This window comes from Scylla paramamosain, chromosome 46, assembly GCF_035594125.1.
Source record: "Scylla paramamosain isolate STU-SP2022 chromosome 46, ASM3559412v1, whole genome shotgun sequence".
Classification (NCBI taxonomy): Eukaryota; Metazoa; Arthropoda; class Malacostraca; order Decapoda; family Portunidae; genus Scylla; species Scylla paramamosain.
The window spans coordinates 9,986,005-10,008,770 of record NC_087196.1 but is presented as its reverse complement, the minus strand read 5'-3'; the positions used below and the strand labels follow the sequence as shown (position 1 = coordinate 10,008,770).

Here is a 22,766-nt window from a genome sequence, read left to right as displayed (position 1 = left end):
CATTCTGGCTCATCAAAGGGGAAAAATACTCATGAGAACCCGACTAATCATCTCTCTGTGGCCTTTGAAAATATTCCTGATGCGAGAAACAAAATGCTTCAGAATTTGGGCCAAGGTGCATTGTTTGTGGTGACGCCTGAAACAATTATGTTTCATTTTCATTTTGCAACTCTTCTCCAGTAGGGGATAATGGCAAGTTAATTAATCCAGTATGTGCTCAGTTAGTTAGTTGATCAGTCATCAGAGCAAAGGAGACCACCAGTGCGTAACGTCTCAATAACGGAGGTACTTAGCAATTGATCAACATGGGCGCGCACGCGAAATTCAAAGTTGGCTAGGAAGACGTATCGCACACATGCACATTGAGCGTTATACATCAAACATTCCCCTCTAAGATAAATGTATGGCTGCTAGACATTAATCTTTTAATCCTTGGTAAACAAAAATAATAAAAAAAAAAAAATACTTCAGTGCGGATGTCATAGGTTCGAATCCACAATGAGACGTCGGGAGCTATATGGCCTTTGTTGACTAGCTTGCCGTTACAGGCAATTCTCTTCCATTCTGGGTGTTCCCACATAAGAATTGAATTCGCTAGATTCGTTTCCTTTTCGTTTCCTGTATTTCCACCTTCCTATGACTTGAATTCCTTCAAGAGGGAGGTTTCAAGACACTTAGTCATCAATTTTTGACCACTGCTTTGACCCTTTTATGAGACTGGCATTTCAGTGGGCATTTTTTTTTTTTTATTAGATTTTTGTTGCCCTTAGCCAGTGTCCAATCAGAAATTTTAGAAAGATCAGAAGTCAAGCGTTCTATGGCTTCCCTGCGTGATACGTTTACCTCCTGAAGGGTTGGACGTCTATGAAAAAGACTGACTATTATGAGCCAGGCCAACTAGACGGCAGATGGCGTGTGGGTCAGAAGCTGGTGTGGCGTGGCTCAGAATCTTAATTTGAAGCTTCAGCCAAATCAAGTGATTTTTTTTACATTCTGACGCTAAAACGTAACTTTATAACTATCGCATGCTATTGTACAGTTTGTCTCAAAAGTTTAACATGATTTTTTTTTTTTTTTATGATTTCTCGGTTTGTAAAGAAAATTTTCCCGGTGTGAAATTTAGAGTTGGCAATTTTAGATGTGTGGGCCCGTGGCGTTAGTGGGGCTGGCTGACTGAGATGCGGGGTGTGGCGAGTGGCGACAGCACTCTGCACACTCCCAACAGAATCCAGCTGACGGTCGGAGAAGCTTTATGCGTGACACATTTGCACTGCATGTAGCGCTACTAATTCAGCTGAGCGGTGCACTTTGGAATTAGTCAACGTGTAGTCTTTCACGAGGATGTCAAAGACAACAGGTGAGTGCCACGTCATTCTACCCATCACGGCGTCAGACAGCTGTTCACCGATTGCGATTTAGGTCTACTCGACTTTCTTCCTGCGCTACAGTGGGGCAGGGCTGTCTGAGATATCTGTGTACGTCACAAGCTTATTCTAGAGATTAAAAAAAAAAAAAATGAGTTGTGTGGAAAGCTGGCCGTGCCGGACTTTGGCGTACCTGTTGATCCGCGCTGCCCATACATTGTCAAGAAAGGGTAGCCAACCAAGTTAGTCAGCCACAGGTGAGTGCCCCAGAAGCTGTGGCGATGTTAGCGTGCTAAAGGGAGGAAAAGAAATAAAAGAGCGTTTTTTATCACGCTCACTTGTATATAGAAGCATATTTGTCAACGCATGCGTGCGTGAGTGTTTTATGTGCTCATCAAAAGTGAAAAAAATCAGTGACAAAGGAATTTGTTAATGGGCCACCTTGTGCCGGGAGGTGCAGAGTGGTGCCTCAAGAGGGACAGGAAGAAGGGAGGTGAAGGAACAATAGTGGAAATAGAAGAACAAGTTAGAAAAGCGAAAGTGTAATGTGGTCAGATTACTGGAGGGACAGTGGGGTGTTCGGCGGCTTGCTGTGGCGGAAGGCTCGGGCTCGTGGTGCCCGCTGAGCAGCAAGGCAGCGTCACCCTCCTCGCCATCACCAAATACTGCATTGCATTCTCCCCGGAACAACCGTAATTTCTGATTGCTGCAAAGCTTATAGGTTAGGTTTGTTGACTTTTTAATCCCAATAGTGGTGGTTTCCTACTTTGACTTTTGATGTTTCCAAATTTGGCTTATTTTGGCGTCCCCCGAAACCCCGCCCTCCCAATAGGTCCCCAAGCGTGCTGATCCTGCAGAGGAATACATAAGGAAGCCGCAATTGGTAAGGTATATCGTTACCATCACACACACCATGGTGTTGGGTTTTGTGTGGTGACGTGGTTCAGTGGACTCAAGTGTGCTGGTATGTGGTGTGTCTTGTGGTATTTGTGGTGTGTGGTGATAGCAGGTGTGGTCCCATCGTGTGTGGTGCCTTGAGAAGTGTGTTGGTGCGGTCACTTGAGAAGTGTGGTGTGTGGGGCTGACGTTGCTGACAGGACACTTGGCACGTGTGGTGGTGGTAGGGAATTGCGTCAGAAATTGTTAGTATTTTTATTACTTTATTTTTGTAGTGTTATTTGTCATGTTTATTATAATATACTAAAATCATTGTAGAGAAATAGGTAAATGTGCAGCTTCATACTTATATTTCTTCACCTTTCCCAGTGCAGGCGGTATTATTAATTTTCAGTAGACACAGAACTTCAAAATACTGTTGATAGTGAAGCGCCAAAGTACTCTATAAATATTTTATTTTTTTACAAGGACTAAATTAACTATAAGACTATTACTTCATTTATTTTCTGACAAGGAGGGCTACATTAACTACAAAAAATAGTTATTATTACTATTACTACTACCACTACAACAACTACCACAGGCTAGAAGCAATGATAATGAACACTACTATTATCAGGACTTGGGAGATAAGAAAGATAAGGAGAGAGACTGAAGGAAGGAACCAGTGAGTCACAGGCTTAGAGGAGGGAGCATCACACACTACATGAAGGAATGAGTGAGGCAGGAAAGGTATATACATAAAAAAAATGCCCTTTCATTGGTGCATAAAGGAGTGGGGTGGTAGTGAAATGTTGAGTATTTTTTTAAGGCAGAGAATGGTGATGTAGTGTGTGAAGAGGAGAGAGAGAGAGAGAGAGAGAGAGAGAGAGAGAGAGAGAGAGAGAGAGAGAGAGAGAGAGAGAGTAGGGAGAAGTTAAGGGAGAAATAGAAGAATGTAAATTATTGAAGGAAGGACAGAGGGAGGGAAGTAGAGAGAAGAGAAACTATAGCACATGTTTTGCCAATATATATTTTTTCTCGATGTATTCTTATGTGCTCGAAAGATAAATTTTCAGGATGTTTATTCATAATTAGGAATTCTGAATGGATAGATAAGGACAGTTGTTAAACTCTTATACTCGTAACTTCAGAAAAAACCGTAAGCTGAACCTATAAATTAACTTAACAGCTTTATATATGCACGCTGTCCTTTATCTGCAAGTGAGCAAGTAAGTTGAGACAAATATTAGACCACTCACATCAGAGACATAAGAGATAAGTTCATCAATAAGCACAGAACATCATGAATCTTATAATACAAAAAAAAATCCAGAAATTGCGAACAAAATAGAGTTTGTGGGTGACATTATGCATGTTTTGTCACTCCCCAATTTATTTCCCCCATGTAGACTCTTTCACTATTACTTGTCACATTTTTCATCACTAACCTCTCTTGAGACATCATGACTTGTAACTGCCTGGAAGTTACAAAACCCAGCTATTTTTTTATCCTTTACAGATGCCTATAAAGATTCATTGGTTTTAGTGCTGTGGATTGTTGCATATCACAGTGAAAGAGTTAACTGTTGCACTCCCAGGTGATGTGTTCCTGGGCTACCACACTGCAGGAGGAGGAGGAGGAGTTGGGCATGTGGAACCCCTGCCGAGAGGACTACTTGGGCGTGGGGAGGACAGGACCTGGCTACCCCTTCCTTCTCCCACACACCAGGTAGGTATTTGTATCTCTCTCTCTCTCTCTCTCTCTCTCTCTCTCTCTCTCTCTCTCTCTCTCTCTCTCTCTCTCTCTCTCTCTCTCTCTCTCTCTCTCTCTCTCTCTCTCTCTCTCTCTCTCTCTCTCTCTCTCTCTCTCTCTCTCTCTCTCTCTCTCTCTCTCTCTCTCTCTCTCTCTCTCTCTCTCTCTCTCTCTCTCTGGTTTTTATAATAGGTTAATCTTGTGTTCGCCATGAAAGGGATCCAGCCTTTGATAAAACTCAGTGTACAGAACGTTGCCCATTGAACCCTAATGAGCACAGTGGACCAGTTAGAGAAGGAATATATATGCTAAAAATTGTCTAAGTTGGTGGTTGTGAAATGTAAAAAAAAAAAAAAGAGAGAGAGAGAAAAAAAATGTGTTTTCAGAAGCAGGTAATAAGAGTTGGGTGACCGCAAAATTCTCAGTACCAACAATAAAACAAGGAATAATGGGTTCAGCTGGGTGATATTTATAGAAGAGATAGGAAGGAATGTTTCATAAATAGTGGTAGATGAATTAAATACACTTGGTAATCATATTGTTAGTGGTGAGTCATTAGAGAGGTTTAAAAGCTTAGAGAAATTTATGGATGAGGATGATAGGTGGGAATAGGTAGGTGTGTTTCATACAGGGACTGCCACATGTAGGCCTGATGGCTTCTTACAGCTTCCCTTATGTTCTTATGATTTAAATACTGTATGAAGAGAGAAGATTGTGCCTGACTGTCCTGCCACTCCAATACCAAGCCTGTGTGTTCCCCGCAGGGCATCAGGACCGGCTAGGGTTCGGGTACGCAGACCTCGGGGGCTGTACATCAGAAACCTGCCAGGGACCATGACGGCTGTGAGTGATGGTGTCTGATCTGCTTACTGGAGGTTCACCGCCCCACACATGGCACACCTTGGTTCAGTTTGCATGTTCTGTTTGGGAATGTATATTTGACACATGACTCACAACCAAGGTTCTCTTTGGCACTGTATATTTTCTCTTATTTGCTTACTGTAGGCTCATGATCCCTTGTGTCACACCTTGGTTTAGTTTGCATGCTGTTCTGTTCAGTAATGCATATCTATCTGTCTTGTTAAGTTCACCCCTCCCATCATTCCCTTCAGTGCACAGGAGAGGAAGATTTGAGTATGTCTTGGGTCAAATATTTGCCTCAATGTACTTGCTGTTGGGAAAATATAGAACAGTATATTTATTAAGGTGTGTTAATTAATGTGTTCAATAGAGACAAGTCCCATTTTTTTCTTAGTCCTGAGTTTCATACCTCTTATCTTCCCCTTGATGCACAGGAAAGTGAAGATTTGTGGAATAACCAATAAAGAGAAGCCTGGTTTTCATAGCACACAAGTTCATCTCTCATCTCCCACCTTGATGTACAGGAGAATGTGAGGAGGCTGTTTGGAGAGCATGGGAGGGTGGAGAGTGTGGTGATGGGACGCCCTGGGGCAGATGCCTCACAGCTGCGGTGGGCCATCGTCAACCCACACAGCACCAGGTGAGTTATGATGCTGTTTGGTTTAATTTAGACTCAGCATCATAAAATTCTGGGATGCTCTCTGAATTCATTCTTTGCAAATGCACATTCTTCAGGATTTGTAAGCTGAATCTTTGGAAATCAATACTTTTAATCTACCTCCTGTTTTTGTCTCTTCTCACCTGGACAAGGAAAAAATTATCATAATGCAAGAGGCAAAAGGAAATAATAGAAAAAAGGGGGTGGTAGAAAAGGATTGATAGGAAGAGAACGATAGAAAAAAAAGCACATAAGAGAAAAAGTAGTGATAGGAAGGCAGTGATAGGAAAAGAAGTGGATAATAGGAAAAAATGTAGTAATAGAGAAGGAAGTGATGAAAAAATTAGGGATGTTAGGAAAAATCTAAATAATGGTTATAGAAAATGATAAAGTGATAGACAAGACACTCTCTATTAAACAAAAAGCACAGCTGTACTTCACCATATATGCCAATTTGATGCAAGCCGCCGTGTTGCAGAGATGCGGTCGCCATGCTGGGGGCACTGCATGGCCAGCCGCCATTGTGCCTAGAGGTGACACCAGCCACCACCCCAGAGGAGAAGCAGCAGCAGCAGCAGGAGAGGCAGGCACAGCAGCGCTTCCTGGAGGAGGTTTGTGCGTGTGTGTCTATTACCTTTGCTTTACTTACATGCTTTCTGCGGCCATATTTTCTTCATTCAGTTTATTTTCCTTTGTTAAGATGCTTTGGAAATGCTCATTCATTATCTGTCACTTCTGAATCTGCCTTGTACTCCTTACCATCTGCCTTTACTTCTATTATTCCTTCTCTATTCCTAAGTTTACTGTTGACATGTCTGTAGAACAATTTAGGTTGGTCTTTGCTTTTGTCAGTTGTGTGTGTGTGTGTGTTCTTACCTAATTGTGTTTGTATAGGGTCGAGACAAGCTCATAATGTCGTGTCTTTTAATATTAATTTGTCATATCTATTTTTAAAGCTGTGAATGCTCCTTGTACACGTCTTCATCAATCAGTGCATTCTGTTGGCTCATTGCTCTGTCAGGAAAACTTTATTTCCTCTCATCTTTGCTCTTTTGTTCATCTTATTATGTACTTTTACTTTCCTTTTTATGATTCCCCTTTTGATTGTTGCACTAATGATTACTTTTCTTGTTCAGGTGAGAAGAGATCTAAAGGCAGCAGGTGTTGAGAGAAGCACACCTGTAGCCAACACAAGCAGGTGTGTATGTGTTTTGTGAATGGTACTTCAGAATGTAAGTTTTGCTTCACTTCAGTGTTGTATCACTAATTCCTTGTGCATTGTTGTGACACTATAGTAAAAATTTGAGTATTAGTGCATGGATTGTGATGAAACTGAAGGCTTACAACAGCAGTGAGAAAGCTGCCTTGTGAGGAGCTGGAAGTGAACTGCCTCTAGGAGACACAAACAGAAGACACAGGTTGGAGTGTTCACAGAAATTTAGTGAGTGTTTCAGAGCCAAGTACCTTCTATATAAAGTGTGTGATGTTGACCTTTTCTTTGCATGTTGTAGTGATGGTCCTGTCAACACACTCACAATTGTGGTCACCACCACCACAACTACTACTACTACTACTACTGCCACCACCTCTCACCATGAAGTCAGTGAGGTAAGGGCACAAGATTTTTTGTTGACTGAAATTTAAAAAAATGAAAATACTAGAAATGAAGAATTATCTATATTTGTGTGGTGTGTGTGTGTGCGCGCACGTGCAATGGCTTGTGTGGCCACCCCTTGAGGGATTGCTGGGCTAGTATAGATAGATAGATGAATAAAATGTTTAATCCTGGTGAAGGATTAGTTAGTAAAGGAGTTAGTAAATCAGTGTGCTGGTATTGTTATCCTGGACACTTATTATGCTGACGTTCTCTCCCCCACTAGGTGCCCTTTGAGGCGAGTTGTGGTGTGGTGGTGGTGGAGCACCGCCCTACCCTGCCCTGTGTGCGGTGTGGGGCAACTGGCCAGCTGGTGTGTGCTGGCTGTGGGGCATGGTACTGCAGGAGGCTATGTCAGGCAGCACATTGGCCACTCCACAGCACCACCTGCTCCCCAGGCCCCAACTGTGTTCCTCCCTCCCTCCCGAACAACCTATGTGAGTACTGGGGGGAACCTTTACATTAATCACATTGAAGGCAATGAAATCCATGAGGGCTTAGAAAAGCTTGGTCATCTTAAGTAACTGCCACGGTCATCCAGTGCAGGTTTAGCAGCCAGGCAGCCAATCAAACACAGTTATGGCTCACAGGATGTTTATTTACAAAATAAACAAATCACAGTGTCACAGAGTCACACAGGGTTGCTGTCACTCATCAGGTTCATAAAGTTCATATGTAAAAAATATATCAACTCGATGTATCAGAGGTATTCATCACATGGCACCTGTGGGATGCAAGTCGGGCAGCAGTTTGCACCTGCAATATTCAACATTTCTCTTCTGACAATGTAAAATTGGAACACGTGTTTCCAGAAGACAACTTCACACATATGGAGAAGCCTTCATGTGTGAGTAAAACATGAAGACTGTTGTTGTACATGAGTGGATGAAATGATGTGCTTGAAACACAATCAAGCTGAGAAAAGTAATACACATGAAAAATGGTAATACTACTACTACTATCCACATGCACTTCATTCCTTGGTGGAGGCCAGTCCAAGGCACTGAAACCCAGGACTGGAGGGAAGTCTGTACCTGTAATGGTGAGGCTCGCTGGCTGCTGGCAATCATGGCACTGACATGTAATTCAGAACTTTGTTTTATCAAAACTGAGTTCATTCATACAAGCCTTGTGGCATCCATCATACAGGAAGGCCTACGCAGCATTGAATGTTGCCTCAGTAGTGAAATTTGTTTCATGGAGTGATGGATTACAGTGGGGAAAACCTAACTGAGGATACGAGATCACTATTAACAGTTTACCAATTTTAGTACCTTCCTTGGGTGTCACTCCTCTTCCGGCTGGCCCACAGTGCAGGGAGAGGCTGAAGGAAAGGCATGATTAAGCACAGCTGTCCTGGTCTTGAACCAAGGGCCACTAACCACTGTGTGACACTCTAAAACATGGTCATAAATATACAAGGCAGTCTAATTTATATCTCACTACCTCCCATACAGGCTAAAATTATTTTATATAAAAAAGCTTAGTTGTGTTTTGTAGTATAGCCTCAGCAACAACTTTGGCAATGCCTAATAAAAAAAAAGCTGACCAGATTGACACATTAAAGCAGCAGCCTCAATGTAGAATGTAACTTATTCCTTTCCGGCACCGAGTGTTTTCCCAAACCACAGTTCACAACGTACAGAATGAATGATGCATGGGGTGACAGTCTGTGCTGTGCTGGGAACCTGCTGTCTTGATTTGAACACTTGGGGTCTCTTGCTTTGAGACTCACAATGAAGGAACAAGCTGATTCACATACTAATACACTAGAGTATTGACACTAATACACTAGAGTATTGACATCACTAAATGCAAAACCTGCATGTCACACGCTGGCATCCGGAAATAAATCCCTCGGTTAAATGCATTTGTTTTAGATGTCTAGAGAATAGAGATACATGTATAGAGTAATTAAATATTGTTTACTGATAAATGATTATGATTTTTGAGATCACTAATGATGATGTGATTACAAAATTGTTTTGTTTTGCAAATACCAAACCATACAACTTTCATGGCAAAATGAGAGAGTATTTTCAGTGATTGAATTATCTTACCAATATAGTTAATGCCAACCCTTAGTTGACAACATTATTATTTCATAATAAAGATAAATAAATCCCCTACTCTTCATGAGATTCTAACTTTTCTACTTTTCTTTCTCCGTCTCCGTTCTCTCCGCTTCTCCCGCCGGCGCTCACCATCCCGCCGGCGGCCGTGCGCACGGCTCTTACGGGGCAGGCGGATGATATTCTTGTTAGAGCCGGTGGACTGCAGCACCCGGTGGCCCCGCAGCGCCTGCAGCTGGTGCCCTGCAACACGTGAGGTAAACTGTCACCCCCACTGCTTTGTTAAAAAGACTGAATTCTCCATTCAAAGTTCACAACAAAAAACAAATGCAGAATGTGGATTTTTATAAACGTGCTTAAGTGAATAAAAAAGTAAATGGGATGTGGCTTTAACAGAAATTTGGTGGAAAAATCATATATAGTAGCTATGTCATATTCCTTCACAATGAATGCAGAGTAGCAGATAAGGGAGTGGCATTTGTGAGTAAAGACTAAAGTTTGAAGTTAGTCACTCACTCTTCCACTTCTTGTGTTCCTTCCTTAGGCGCCGCCGTTCCTCCCGGTGCCGCTGCCTCTCCTCTCTCAGGCGACGCCGCTCCTCCTTGCCCCGCCGCGGGGACACCTCCATCACCTCCACCCTGTTGTCCCCTGGGTCATGCTCCTCATTCTCCTCCAGCTGGGATTCCTCATGGTGCAGGTCCAGCTGTGGGGCACTGGCAGTAGTACTCTGGGGACAACAGTGAGGGTAAGGATAAAGCAACATTAAAGTTTGAGTGAAGTTAAAGCAACATGGTATTAAAATTTAAGAATTATATGCAACACAGGACTGAAATTAGTTACTTAAAATCTGCCTTGCTTGACACTAAAAATTTAGATTAGTGAAATGAAGTAGTAAATACCTCTCTTCTTTTATTATGTCTATTAGAATCGAGCAAATCATATATGAAAAAGTTAAAAAGTAGGCCGATATATATTCTGACTGACGACAGTTTTAAAAATTTACAAATCTACTTTTTACATTATTCAGTTGACAAATTTTACATTATTCAGTTGACAAATTTTGTTTCATCTGCTTTTTCTGTATTTGTCTTTAATACTGCTGGATTAACTGTCGTCTCCACCATTGTGTCTACTAGTCAAGCAGTGTGAGCAGCAGTGGGTCGGTCACCTGGGATGCTTCGGGCAGGTCGTCACAGTGGGCAGCGCCAGCACAGGTGCGCAAGGCTTCCAGGCGGCGGTGCAGCTCAGCCAGCCGCTTGTTGGACAGCGTAAAAGCAACGTTCCTCAGCTGGTAGGGGTCTGTAGGATGGAGGGAGGAGGTGAGGGACAGGTCTCACAATTCAAAGGTTAAAAAAAGGTTCATCCATTCATCTTTCTCTAAACAATGATTTTTTATGTCTTAACTAAAAATTCTAGAGCAATGTAAAAAACTATTTCCATATGGGGGCACAAAGATATATATGGATCAGTTTTATTTATTTGGTTTGATTACTGCCCAAAGTTGAAATTGAAAGAGTAACAAGAATTGACATCATGGACATTGTTAAAAATGCAGATAGCAGCACATTTTGTTGTTTAAACATACTGTGGAAGACATTCTGTGGTAAACATACTGTGGGAGACATTTTGTGGGTAGTCTCTCTCTCTCTCTCTCTCTCTCTCTCTCTCTCTCTCTCTCTCTCTCTCTCTCTCTCTCTCTCTCTCTCTCTCTCTCTCTCTCTCTCTCTCTCTCTCTCTCTCTCTCTCTCTCTCTCTCTCTCTCTCTCTCTCTCCACAGACCCCACAAGATGTCCCCCACAGTATGTTTACAAACCACAGTCACTCTCACCACAGCCTCCCACATATAAATCTCACACACTAAAGCCAAGCATCTCACCAATATTGAGGTCATAGTAGGTGACAAGGCCGGTGATAAACTCGCAGTAGAGAAAGTTGTGGGTTTGGTTGATGGTTCGGACACACCAGTACGTGTTGTTGATGGCATTCATGCAGAAGCAGAACTTTCCATCTGCAGATAATAAATATAAATGTATGGTCAAGTTTCCCCATCCAATATAATAAATAACACAATGCAGAGAAAAACTTGTGAAAATACCACCCCTCTCCCAAGTACACACGAGACTCCCCCCCACCCCAAAAGTACCATGCCACAGGGGAGGGGTGCGCCAGTGGTCGTTGTCGTGGGTGTAGCAGTTAAGCATGGTGTAATTGCATTGGGCCAGGTTGTTCTTGATCTTCCTCATCTTCTTCTTCTCCTTAATCTCCCGCCGACGCTGCTTGATGGACTGCCGCTCCTGACGCAACTTCTGCCGCTCCTGCCGCTTCCTGTCACGCTCCACCAATTTCTGCTCCAGCCTGAAACTGTGCCAATAAGGACTGATGCTTTTTTTGTTGACTCCTACAACAAACTGACAAATATTAGGTTACAAGGAGAAACATTCCCCTTTTGGTGCCATTTACAAGAAACGGCACCAAATATATTCATTGGATGCCTGCTACAAGAATTATTCTGTTTTTTTTGTCACTTGTCATAAACTGTCCAGATGTTTTTGTGTTCTAATCCAACAAGTGTGCTGCTAACACACACTGCCACTTTTATGATGAGAAAAATTAATGTGCAGTATGATGCAATATGGTACTGTATTTCATTATTTATGAGAAAGACAGAGAGCAGTGAATAGACAAAATAAAGCAAACTTCATGTGTGAGGTGTGGTGACTCACTTCCTGTTGCACCAGCACTGTTCCTGCGCTGAGGTCTCATTCTCCAGGGTGATGGCAGTCTGGCGCCGGCCAGTGGCAGCATGGACAGGGAATACCTCAAACCTGTTGGTGCTGAGGGGGAGGTGGCCAGCACTGCCCCACCCGCCCCCAACCTCGTCCTCCACCCCTGCCTGTGTCTCCTTGGACTCCTCCTCCTCACCCTGGCTCTCCTGACTACTGCCTACAAATAGATAGATGTAGACTTAATACCTGTCCATTTTTGTGTAAGAGGACAGTGAGTGGGCCTAGGTCAACAAAAAATTAGCCCTTTCACTACTGCTATTTGGTACATCTTTACTTGTTCTACACCCACCTCCAATCATTAAATTGGAGAAATTGCAAAATCTATTCTTTTTAATCCCCTTTTATACTGTAGTAGATGTTTATAAAGATTTCATGCATTACTTCCAGTGCTGTTAATTGTTTTTCATATTGCATTGATCCACTGAGGTGCCAGCCTCTAAAGAAAGTAAGAAAGGATGTCCTCCCCAATAATTATTTATCACACACATATATACATTCACGCACAGCTGCTATGTTCTGTTGGCTTTATGGCTCCCAACATTCCATTCATGTGGTCCTTTATGGCAACTGTATTATGAAGAAGGGATGGGAACTACTGACCTGTGCTGTAATCTGTTCCATATATGACAACTTCATCTGCCTCTTCAAGGTTTGTGGCACCACCACCATCACCACCACCACCTCCACTCTGCCTCCCTACTTCCTGCTCCTCCTCCTCCTCCTCCTCCACTACATCAACACCAGCAGGAGTCACACTGGCCATGGTGACATCAGGGGGTGTGGTGGAGGCTCCCATTCCTGACTCTTCCTCAGGCTCCACACTGTGGAGCCTGGTGGCATTGGTGGTGGCTGTGGTGGTAGAGGTGGTGGTAGTGGAGGTGGTGGTGGGGGCAGCAGTGGTGTCTTCCAGGCCATCCAGCCCTGTGGTGTAGTCTGCAGCGACATCATCATCATCCTCATAGTCATCATATTCCCTGAGGGAGTCCGGCCGTGCGTCCCTCAGGTGTTTGCGGATGTCCTTGAGGATACGCAAGGCTGCAGGTTACATCTTTAACTAACTAACTAAGCAAGAGGCAAGCACCCTAAGGCTCAACTCAAAAGAAGACAACACACAATCTAAATGCAAAAAAAAAAAATGATGGTGACAAGCATGAGTGTTGCAGCCGTACCTTCATGACGATGAGCTGGTGTCTGAGGCGGCGGATCTGCTGGTCGATGGCCACCTTGCTGAGGCGCCAGGCCTGGGGATCCCGGTACACATCGTCTGTACACCCCACCGTGCTGCCCGTCACCCGGCACCCATGGCGGAGACTCTCGTGGCTCTCTGAGGGAGATGGATCTTGTTGGCTTCACATACTCATATCACCACCATGATCATAAGTTGCCACTCCAAGACACAGGCCCCCACATTCCTCTCTACACATCTGTGTCAGCTGTGGGGCCACTTAAGGGATGCATGACCATTATTATAGAAGTTGAGTTACACCTACATTGTGGGCAACAGCAGTCACCCTGGTCTGTTACAGGAGTGACTCCAGTGGTGTCCCTCCAAGACCTGGTAGCCTTGGGTGCACCATCTGCCACATGCCACACTCAAAGGGAGGATGAAAAGGTCAATACACAACAGACACACTCACCTGGCAGGGAGGTGGATGTGTTGGCTGAGACAACTGTGGCTGCAATGTTGCTCTGAAAAACCATGAAATTCTTTAATCAAAACTGTCTTGTAATGCTAATTAAAAGTAAGCAACAATTAGCTTCCACTAAGAACAAACAAACTGGGTTCTATTCCACACAGAAAATGCAAGATTGGGTTTCCCCTTAAGAAATGCACTCATATTTGTAGTTCCTTTTGGTCACAGTAATAAGTAATCACACTAACTGGTGTACTGACTTCTAGAACCAAGAAGAGTTAAACCATTCCTGCATAACCAACCAGTGCACACCAACGTATACAACCCATGGTGATGGAACACACAACACTACACAACACTGTAATGATGAGCTTGACAACATACAGGTGAGGATGCAACACACACACACACACACACCTCCAGACTCTCCAGCTCGTCAGACAGAGTGTTGATGGTCACGTCCAGGTCTCGGATTTCCTCGTCCTTCACAAAGGCATCCACTACGTCCTCCTCCATGTGTCCTGCACCCACCTGCTCTGGCCTGGTGCTCCTCCTCTGCCTGGAGCAACAACAACTCAACATTAAAATGAGTCCTCTTCAGTCCTGCTCTGCTTCCCATACTCTAAACTCTTCCAGTAACTTAACAACAATAACCCTATATTTTCATTTCCTTATTCATTTTATTACTTAGGCAACCCTGGGATCAGAAAGTGGATGGGATTTTCAGACGTTATTCCCTTTCAAAGCATCCAAGGAATTTCCAGATCTCACTCCCCTTGCAAGCATTCTAAGCAGTAGTGGCACCCCATACCTGGCGCTGGTGTGGTGTGAGCGTGGCAGTAACATCTTCCTGCCCGACACATGAAGAAGGCTCTGCTCCATCAGCTCCTGGCTGTCCACGTCACTGAACACCTTGATGAACTTGGTGTTGAAGGTCCTCAGGTCTGTGAACACAACAGTAACCAGTCAATTATTCTATGAGACTGCTTCACCTCACCACTTGTCTGACATACTCCTGAGGCAAGATCAGCAAAGGAAAATAAAAACTATTGTGTCAATCAAAAGACAATAATTCTGAAACCTAACTTACTTTTGTGAGATGCATATCTATATTCATAATAGTGAGGAGATTCTATTGAAGGCCAAAACTTCTAATCCCATGCATGTTTATCCCTGACATGAAACTTGTGCATCACTTAAATAAAGCACCACTGCAAGGATGTATTCCAGCCTAGCCTTTCTTGCACAAAGCTCTCCAATCTGCCCCTCCCTTCAACAGGCTGCCAGACACACTCACTGGCCTGCCCTTACTCACCCTGCGTCAGGTGCTTCTTGAGGAAGGTGCGCTGCTTGCGACGTTCAGCCGAGTCAAGGCGCACTAGGTAGCCCATGCCCAGGTCCGGCTCACACACACAGTTCCGCCGCCTCCACTTCACCTTGGGTCCTCTCACCTTCCTCTTCCTGCACTTGTGTAGTCGCCACCTGTCACACAAACGAGATGTAGCCTCACTATTTTCTGTCACTCACAGTAAAAAAAAAAAAAAACTTGGCTATTACTCTGGTTTAGGACTGAAAGTGAAGATACAGAAATAAGAGAAAACAAAGAAGGGGTTGATGTCATTTGCCTCAGCTTGGAATGATAAGAAAATTTTGCCAACAAAACCCAAACCCAGATGAACAGAGTCACCTACCTGTTCATCTCCTGCACACACTCCCATTTCTGCCCTGGAGAGCACGGTGCCCTGTACTCCTCACTCTGGCAGATGATCTCCAGCCTCTCCCGCTTTGAGGTGTACAGGCCGCCCGTGATGCTTGACTCTGAGAGGCCCTGCGCCCTGTTCCTGCGCCGCGCCTCCCTCAACTCCAGCGCATCCTCCTCCCGGTGTCGGCCAGAGCTGCAACATACACAGGTCATTCAACACGATCTGGAATGTGATGATCTGGAACACAATGTAAGTCATTTTATCCTCTAATTTTGGATAAACCTTCTGGTTTTCTCTTTGGGGACTGGCACCATCAGTGGGCCTTTTTATTTTTATTTATCTTCTTCCTTTTCATTGCTCTTACATAAAAAATTGCTCTTACATAAAAAGGATTTTTAAAAAGGACTTGCTTTAAAAAGGACTCACAAAAAATTTAAACACACCTTAACTGTCATGCTTGAGCTGCAACAGATTACAGATGACTGATAGAAAATGTATGAAAAATAAGTTGAATAGATACAAATTCATCTATCTATAATGCTGGCTGGAGTGGCAGCCAACACAAAGTCCCTCACTGTCTCACTGTACAAATAAAATGGATAAGTGAGTTCCGAGTCTCTTCATTCCATCCCTTTTAGCCATCTTCTATAATGTGAAAGGAATACAATGACATCATTATTCTTCTCATCCAGCAGCCTAGCCACAGTGTGTGTGTGTGTGTGTGTGTGTGTGTGTGTGTGGTCAGACTTTGTTTCCTTCACCACACGATCAGATTACAAACATCTTTGAAATGGGGACAAACACAGCAAGTCAAAACACAAAAGGCTCCTACAAACACTAGCAGTTCACTAATATGAAATAACAATCCATCTATCTATCTATCTATATAACAGGCCAAACAGGCCTAAACATCCCAGTTTAGATGAAAAGCTGCAAAATGAGGTTTTTTTTCTAAACCATCCTGCAGCACACCCTGAGCCTGCCACAAGTGACCCCCACCTCCCCACCTCACCTCTCCACCAGGAAGCTGTCCCTCCAGCTCAGCGACTCCTCCGAGTTATTCCACGTACTAGACAGGACAGGCAGCAGCGACCTCCCATCCATGTGTGCTGGTGGCTTGACACCCGCTATGTCCAAGAAGGTCGGGGCAAGGTCAATGTTCAGGGCAATATTGTTGACTCTGTAAACAAGCAGATATGGCACTGTTAGTTCTCTGAAGCAGAAGAAGATAAACCAGCAGTAAATGTTATTCTGAAATTCTAAGAGTTGTTTATCACAGCAGTAAATGTTATTCTGAAATTCTAGGAGTTGTTTATCACTAAGACTTGCTGGTATCATTTTGTAAACTTCCTAAGTATTCCTGAGATGCTGCTGGAGAGACAGCATTCATGTAACCAGTAAAGAAATAATGTCAAACAGGTTTATAATTATCAATGTATGGCTTCTAGAACATAAACACTCACTGCTATTTAGTACATCTTTCCTCCATTACTAATCACTAAGAGACATCTGTTCTTGTTCTACAGCCACCTCCAAAAACTGTACTGACTAGAAATTCCAAAATCTATTCTTTTTATCCATCCCTTTCTTGTATGTGATTATAAAGATTGTTATACTCTGCAGGGCAACACTATGGGCAAACAAGAGGCAAATCAACAGGTGATCCCAGACACTCACTGGACGCCTGGCTTGATCCCAGGGCCTCTCACCAGGAAGGGAACCTTTATGTCAAATTCAAACGGCATGGACTTCCCCTTGACGAGCCCAAACTGGCCCAGGTGATAGCCGTGGTCGCTGGTGTAGAAGATGTAGGTGTTGTCCAGCTCCCCGAGATCCTGCAGGGCATTCACCACCTACAGAAAGAAGGACAGGGGGTTAGACAGCTCAACAGAGACAGGATTACATTAAAGGAGATGAAAATAGTCTATCTATGTGTATACCAAGCCCAGACAAAGCACCACACACTCATACACACATTATTCACACTCTTAGCCCCTTCGCCTTCTGGTGGAAAGGGACACTCTCCTGGACCACCATACTGCCCTCCAGGAGCTCAGGTATAGCACAGCTGGCCACATGCTTCAACAGTAGGCAGACAAACAGACAAAAAGATAACGCATGATATTTAAGGGTCAGTAAAACGAATATATCATGGTTTACTTCTATGGTTAGCACTTCCTCCACAACTGCAGTGTTTACTAATTACAAAGTTCACGACAATGTAATGTGCTGCCTCTCTTGCTTCCATTACGTTCTCTATTCAGTGTCACTTTTATCACGAGGGCAAATTACACCTCATCACATAAATAGAACGCCCAATTTCTTAATCAAGATGTAAGATGATGACAATGACTTAGAGAATTAAATGATGACAACCACAAGGCATGACTCAAACACCTCAGATGAGTCAGTGTGGGCCCCAGGAGTGCATCATTAGTCACTCTGAGTCACACCCTTTAAAGAATCACAAGTGAGTCAGCCTGAGTCACACCCACCTTGGCCACTGACTCATCCACAGTCTGCAGTGTCTGGAGTCGCTTGGTCATCAGGATATCAGTAAACTTGACCTCTATGTCTTGCATGCGGCCAGTGAACTGCAGCAGCCACTGTTTGTCTGGGTTGGGGGCGTAGTTGTAGGATAGAGTGCTGCAAATCAGAGTCAGTGTTAGCCAGTGACACAACTCAACACAAGGAGGAACACTGAAGCTTTGTTTCACCTGCTTAATCTTTCCCAGCTATTTGGTATGTCTCTCCTCAGTCACTAAGCCCTCTGACATGTTTCCTCTTGTTCTACAGCCACCCCCAAACATTATTACACAGACTAGAAATTGCAAAATCTATCATTTTCATCCCCTTTTATTTTGTACATCCTTATAAAGATTTCAAACATAGTTCTTAATGGTGTGAATTATTGCTTATCATGCTGAAAAGATTAATTGGTATGGCATATTCTTCATAAATACACTTACTTCCATCCCTCCTTGACAAGAATTCATCCACTAAGACAGAAGTGGGTCATTTTGTTTCAGCCACTCAACCACAATGGTCGTCTTCCTCACATTCTCAAATATATCACATGTTTCATATATACACTCATTTCCATCCCTTTTTCCTAACAGACTATTCATGTACTATAACAAGAAAGGATTGCTTCATTTTGTATCACTCACTCAACAATTTAGCACCATTTGTCCTCTCAGATACACCACATTTAATATACACTAATTTTTATTCTTCATGTATAGCATTCAAGTGCTATGCATGTAGGGCTGGTTCATTTTGTTTCAGCCACTCAAGCATCAAGCACATTCTCTGTCCTCTCAGATATTTGTTATTTGTGTTGTTTGTCTAGTCCCACTCTAAGTATCCTACATGACCCACATATCTTATCTTTCATCACTGATTTACATTAAGTATCCATCAGGTGAAGAATCAGGAATCACAATGCATGTGCCTCATTAATATTTAAGTCCTCTAAATCAAAACATTTCCAGAATAAATACGTCCATAGTTTCATATCATGTTTTATATAACTACAATTAATTTCTGTTCCTGCTTCATGTCAGGAAAGCTTGCCATGCACAAGATGGAGGGACTGAAGAATTACGTTTATTGTCACAGCGTTGCCACCCACCCTCCAGCTTATTTGAGGTCCTGGTATCGCATGTCCTCCAAGGGAACAGAGGCAACAAGCACCCCAGTTGTTCCTCCCCACACAAACACAGCCTGCATCTTTCACAATTCACTCTAATATCCCTTACAAGGAAAAAAATAAACACTTGCATTCCTGTCTTTGTACCTCTTTTAGTTCTCTTTCCACATCCCACTTCCATATTCCCTACCATGAAGACTGCATAACATAACATATTACAATTCCGAGATGAAGCAAAGCACAAAGAAGTGAACAAACAGTCTGCCCTCTGCAATCCCTGTCTTTTAGTTTCTTTTCCTTTGTATCTTGATTAACATATACTCCTACCATGAAAACTGCATTAAATAATGAATAATACAGCTCTGAAATGCAGCAAGGTACATAGAAATAAACAGTCTGGCCTCTACAACCTTCTCTTCCCACAGTTAACATTTCCCATCAGCTCAGTTCCCCTTATTTGGCATCCGTGGCATTGAGCATTGCGTATTATAATAAAAAATACAGTTCTGAAATGCAGCAAGGCACATAGAAATAAATAGTCTGGCCTCTACAACTTTCTCTTCTACAGTAAACATTTCCCATCAGCTCGGCTTCCCTTACTTGTGGTCAGTGGCGTTGAAGAACTGGTGTGAGTGTTCTGGTGCAGAGTCTTCCGGGCCATGGGGTGCCGGGTAGCTCAGTACCAACATCATGGGCTGCATAGATGCCCGGCTCTTCTTGAGGAACTGCAGCCCCTCATTGGTGATGACATGGGGGTAGTAGTCCTGTGGGGGTGATGGGAGGCTGATTGGCAAGGGACGACCAAAGCAATACTGTCAACACTCACACATTATCACAATTACGTTCCTCAGCTCAGAAATTTTTAAGCTCAACTAGGTCCCTCTGTGATGAGACCAAACTAGTACTGTGGGGTGGAAGGAAGGGACAACCAAACCAACTGTCAAACCTCACTTAACATCACAATTATGTTCCTCAGCTCATAAGTTTTTAAGTTTAACTAAGTCCTCTGTGATGGAACGAAACAAGACCGGGAGCTTACACAGGGACATCCTCACACTTCTAACCTTAACTTGTGTGCCAGCTTACCCAGTCACATATTAAGAACTGACAAATGATAGGTGGATATTGACCAGTGACTAACAAAAAAAACTGGACAACCAAATCATCACCTCCCCCTTGGCAGTGTTCAGATTAAGCCTTCCAGTAAATTAGACTTACAATCCAGTAAACCCATCATAAGTAAAAGCATCACAAGTCAAGATCTGGCAAAGGTGAATTATACAACTACGAATACAAGTTATATTTTGCAAGTTTTTAAACATTTTTACCCTTTTGTGTATATGAAGTGTATCCTCAGTACAGAGTCATCAATATTGTGTACACTGCTACAGTACAAACCAATACACAAAAATAATATGGTATTATTAACAATTACCAAGACGTCTTCAAACACACACACACACTCACCCTGGGATACTGGTCACCATATTTGATAAAGTGTCCGTTGCGCATGACAGTATAGTTGTAGTAGCGGGAGTTCTTGATGAGTCCCGCCCACTCGTGCCATCCAGCTGGGATGTGGGAGCCATTGTACTTGTTGAGGTACTTCCCAAAGTAGCCTGTGGGAAGGTGACAAGCTCCAGTGAACTGAATCTTAACCCTTTCATTGCAGTATCCAACAATTTGCAAAACAGACACAAATCCACACAAAACAAGATCACTTAAAATACAATACAAGCACTTACAGGAATGAAAAGATTGATTAAAAGAGCTTTCCAGTATCTGGCCTACATAATATTCAAATCTGGCTGTAGAACAAAGGGAAGCATCTCAAGTGGTCTGTGATAATGAAAGATGTATCAAATTCTAATGAAAGGGTTAAGGAGAGAGGAAATAAGAGCATAAGAGCAAAAGGAAAGCTGCAAGAAGACTCAAAGTAGCTTGTGGGAAAATGACAGGTTGTGAATAAAATCTTGGGGAGGAAAAAAGTAACAGTATAGAAACATAAGGGAAGCTACAAGAAGCCATCAAGCCTACATTTGTTAGTAGTTATTGTGTGGAGCCATCAAGCCTACATTTGTTAGTAGTTATTGTGTGGAAGTTGCAACAATAACAGTGGTTGAGTTTGGTTTGCTTTTTTTGGTGTGTGTGTGTGTGTGTGTGTGTGTGTGTGTGTGTGTGTGTGTGTGTGTGTGTGTGTGTGTGTGTGTGTGTGTGTGTGTGTGTGTGTGTGTGTGTGTGTGTGTGTGTGTGTGTGTGTGTGATGTGGTCAGCCCAACTCAATAAGCAAACCAGGCATCTCCTTACATTCCTGCAGCCTGAGCGTAAAATTAACGACGATTTTTTACTTGTTTGTTTACGAGAATCACATTTGACATTAAAGACCTTCCATGATCAATGCACTTACACAAATGACGTGAACACATAAAATAAATCAAACTTTTCAATACATCAAATTACAGAAATAGTTCCCTCTGGACTTTGTGGCTAGAAACTATAAAATCCATCCTTTGTATGCCCTTAGTGCTTGTAGATGCTTATTAACATTCCACACCTTGCTTTAAGTACTAAGGATTGATGCTTATGGCAGTGGAAGGGTTAAGTCTAGCTCTCACCTGTCCTGTACCCAGCGTTGGCCAGGTAGGTGGCAAAGCTGCGGCGTTCATGAGTCTGTTGCCAGTGATACGAGGAACAGTTGCGGTTGTTGGTGTATACCTGTGAACAGAAAGAGTTGTATTACCTTTAGTGACACTGTGGGGCCACTCAACAGAGTCAGAAATGATCATCAGAAATTGGAGGATAAGTGTCTTGCAACCTCCCTCTTGAGAGAGTTCAAGTTATAGGAAGGTTATATACAGAAGCAGGCAGGGAGTTTCAGAGTTTACCAGAAAAGAGGATGAATGATTGAGAATAGTTTCCTCTCCTTAAACACTGAATAATAACACTGATGATAGGGAAACACTTGGCTTCCTTCTCCCTACAAGATCATCAGTAATACACAACAGAATGATAACCACCACCACCAGGACCACTGATATTTGAAATTCATGAAATTACTGGTCAGGTTGCAAAATTATCAATACCAGCTGCCTTGTGGTTTTTTCCTCATGTTTTTTTCCACATGTGCAATCTTCTCCTTTAGGCTGCTCTGTACATTTCGCTAAGTATTAAACAAAGTGCCTGTGTCCTCATCTCTTGTAAAGAGACATGATCATAAACAGCATTTCTGATATCATTTAAATCACTTCTTATCTAGTATCACTTTACAGCCTCTTCACCTTCCTCAGTGTGTCAGGGTGCAAAGTATGAGGTAAGGGGGGTTGTCAAGTGGTATAAAATATAGTTGACAGCCACCCCTCACTATTGCATTAAGCCACCACCCTGTTCTCCACACTTCCTGCCCTGCCGCCTTCCACCAATTCTTTAATTTTTATTTTATCTTTCTATTTACTTATAATTTTTCCATTAACTAAACTTCTCTTCCTCCTCCTCCTCCTTACCATTATGGGAGAGTAATAGGTATATGGAGACTGCCATGGAAATTTAGATGAAAAATTATCACGAAGGCAGACAAGTACATAGTTAAAGAAATGAATAAATAGTAATGTTTCCACAACCACAAAGATCTAAAGGTTTATGTGAGTGTGCATAAAATAAATAGAGAAAATACATAAATAAAACCAGGAACAACACACAATTACCCTACAAACACCGTATAACAAAAAATAAATGAATAAATAAATAAACAAA

General features: G+C 42.8%; 2 protein-coding genes and 1 long non-coding RNA gene across 11 annotated transcripts in view; 2 read left to right on the top strand and 1 right to left on the bottom strand.

Moving 5' to 3' along the window:
• Positions 1 to 1,089: 1,089 nt before the first annotated feature.
• LOC135094564 (uncharacterized) lies at positions 1,090 to 9,498 on the top strand. Of its 4 annotated transcripts, none has more exons than XM_063994773.1 (9): positions 1,090 to 1,621; positions 3,842 to 3,972; positions 4,761 to 4,839; positions 5,382 to 5,497; positions 5,994 to 6,126; positions 6,652 to 6,713; positions 7,027 to 7,123; positions 7,396 to 7,606; positions 9,414 to 9,498. In XM_063994773.1, exons 2-9 carry the CDS (start codon positions 3,845 to 3,847, stop codon positions 9,419 to 9,421), a joined length of 834 nt encoding a protein of 277 aa, XP_063850843.1. In that variant the 5' UTR covers positions 1,090 to 1,621; positions 3,842 to 3,844; the 3' UTR covers positions 9,422 to 9,498. The 4 variants fall into 4 exon arrangements, with proteins under 4 accessions (XP_063850843.1, XP_063850842.1, XP_063850844.1 ...); XM_063994772.1 differs by having other exon boundaries at positions 1,091 to 1,357; XM_063994774.1 differs by lacking the exon at positions 1,090 to 1,621 and adding an exon at positions 1,656 to 2,085.
• The window catches only part of LOC135094560 (extracellular sulfatase Sulf-1-like), a 75,756-nt gene continuing 60,736 nt past the window's right edge, over positions 7,747 to 22,766 (bottom strand). For 2 of the 3 annotated variants that reach the window (XM_063994760.1, XM_063994762.1), the window contains 19 exons: positions 21,632 to 21,731; positions 20,484 to 20,635; positions 19,617 to 19,780; positions 17,860 to 18,010; positions 17,042 to 17,217; positions 16,377 to 16,544; positions 15,353 to 15,556; positions 14,977 to 15,143; positions 14,473 to 14,605; positions 14,079 to 14,220; positions 13,665 to 13,716; positions 13,197 to 13,351; positions 12,628 to 13,045; positions 11,965 to 12,184; positions 11,385 to 11,602; positions 11,118 to 11,249; positions 10,410 to 10,540; positions 9,758 to 9,968; positions 7,747 to 9,484 (listed from right to left, as the gene is read on the bottom strand). In XM_063994760.1, coding sequence (XP_063850830.1) covers positions 9,303 to 9,484; positions 9,758 to 9,968; positions 10,410 to 10,540; positions 11,118 to 11,249; positions 11,385 to 11,602; positions 11,965 to 12,184; positions 12,628 to 13,045; positions 13,197 to 13,351; positions 13,665 to 13,716; positions 14,079 to 14,220; positions 14,473 to 14,605; positions 14,977 to 15,143; positions 15,353 to 15,556; positions 16,377 to 16,544; positions 17,042 to 17,217; positions 17,860 to 18,010; positions 19,617 to 19,780; positions 20,484 to 20,635; positions 21,632 to 21,731 — 3,276 coding nt within the window. In that variant the 3' untranslated portion in view covers positions 7,747 to 9,302. The remainder of the gene's footprint in view (positions 9,485 to 9,757; positions 9,969 to 10,409; positions 10,541 to 11,117; positions 11,250 to 11,384; positions 11,603 to 11,964; positions 12,185 to 12,627; positions 13,046 to 13,196; positions 13,352 to 13,664; positions 13,717 to 14,078; positions 14,221 to 14,472; positions 14,606 to 14,976; positions 15,144 to 15,352; positions 15,557 to 16,376; positions 16,545 to 17,041; positions 17,218 to 17,859; positions 18,011 to 19,616; positions 19,781 to 20,483; positions 20,636 to 21,631; positions 21,732 to 22,766) is intronic. The other variant, XM_063994761.1, reaches the window with a different exon arrangement.
• On the top strand, positions 9,846 to 16,440 carry LOC135094565 (uncharacterized). 4 transcript variants are annotated; one of them, XR_010263869.1, is made up of 3 exons: positions 9,846 to 9,986; positions 10,378 to 10,532; positions 16,332 to 16,440. It is a non-coding gene; the product is annotated as an uncharacterized LOC135094565 (long non-coding RNA). The 4 variants fall into 4 exon arrangements; XR_010263866.1 differs by lacking the exon at positions 16,332 to 16,440 and adding an exon at positions 11,596 to 12,347; XR_010263868.1 differs by lacking the exon at positions 16,332 to 16,440 and adding an exon at positions 11,596 to 11,820 and having other exon boundaries at positions 10,378 to 10,560.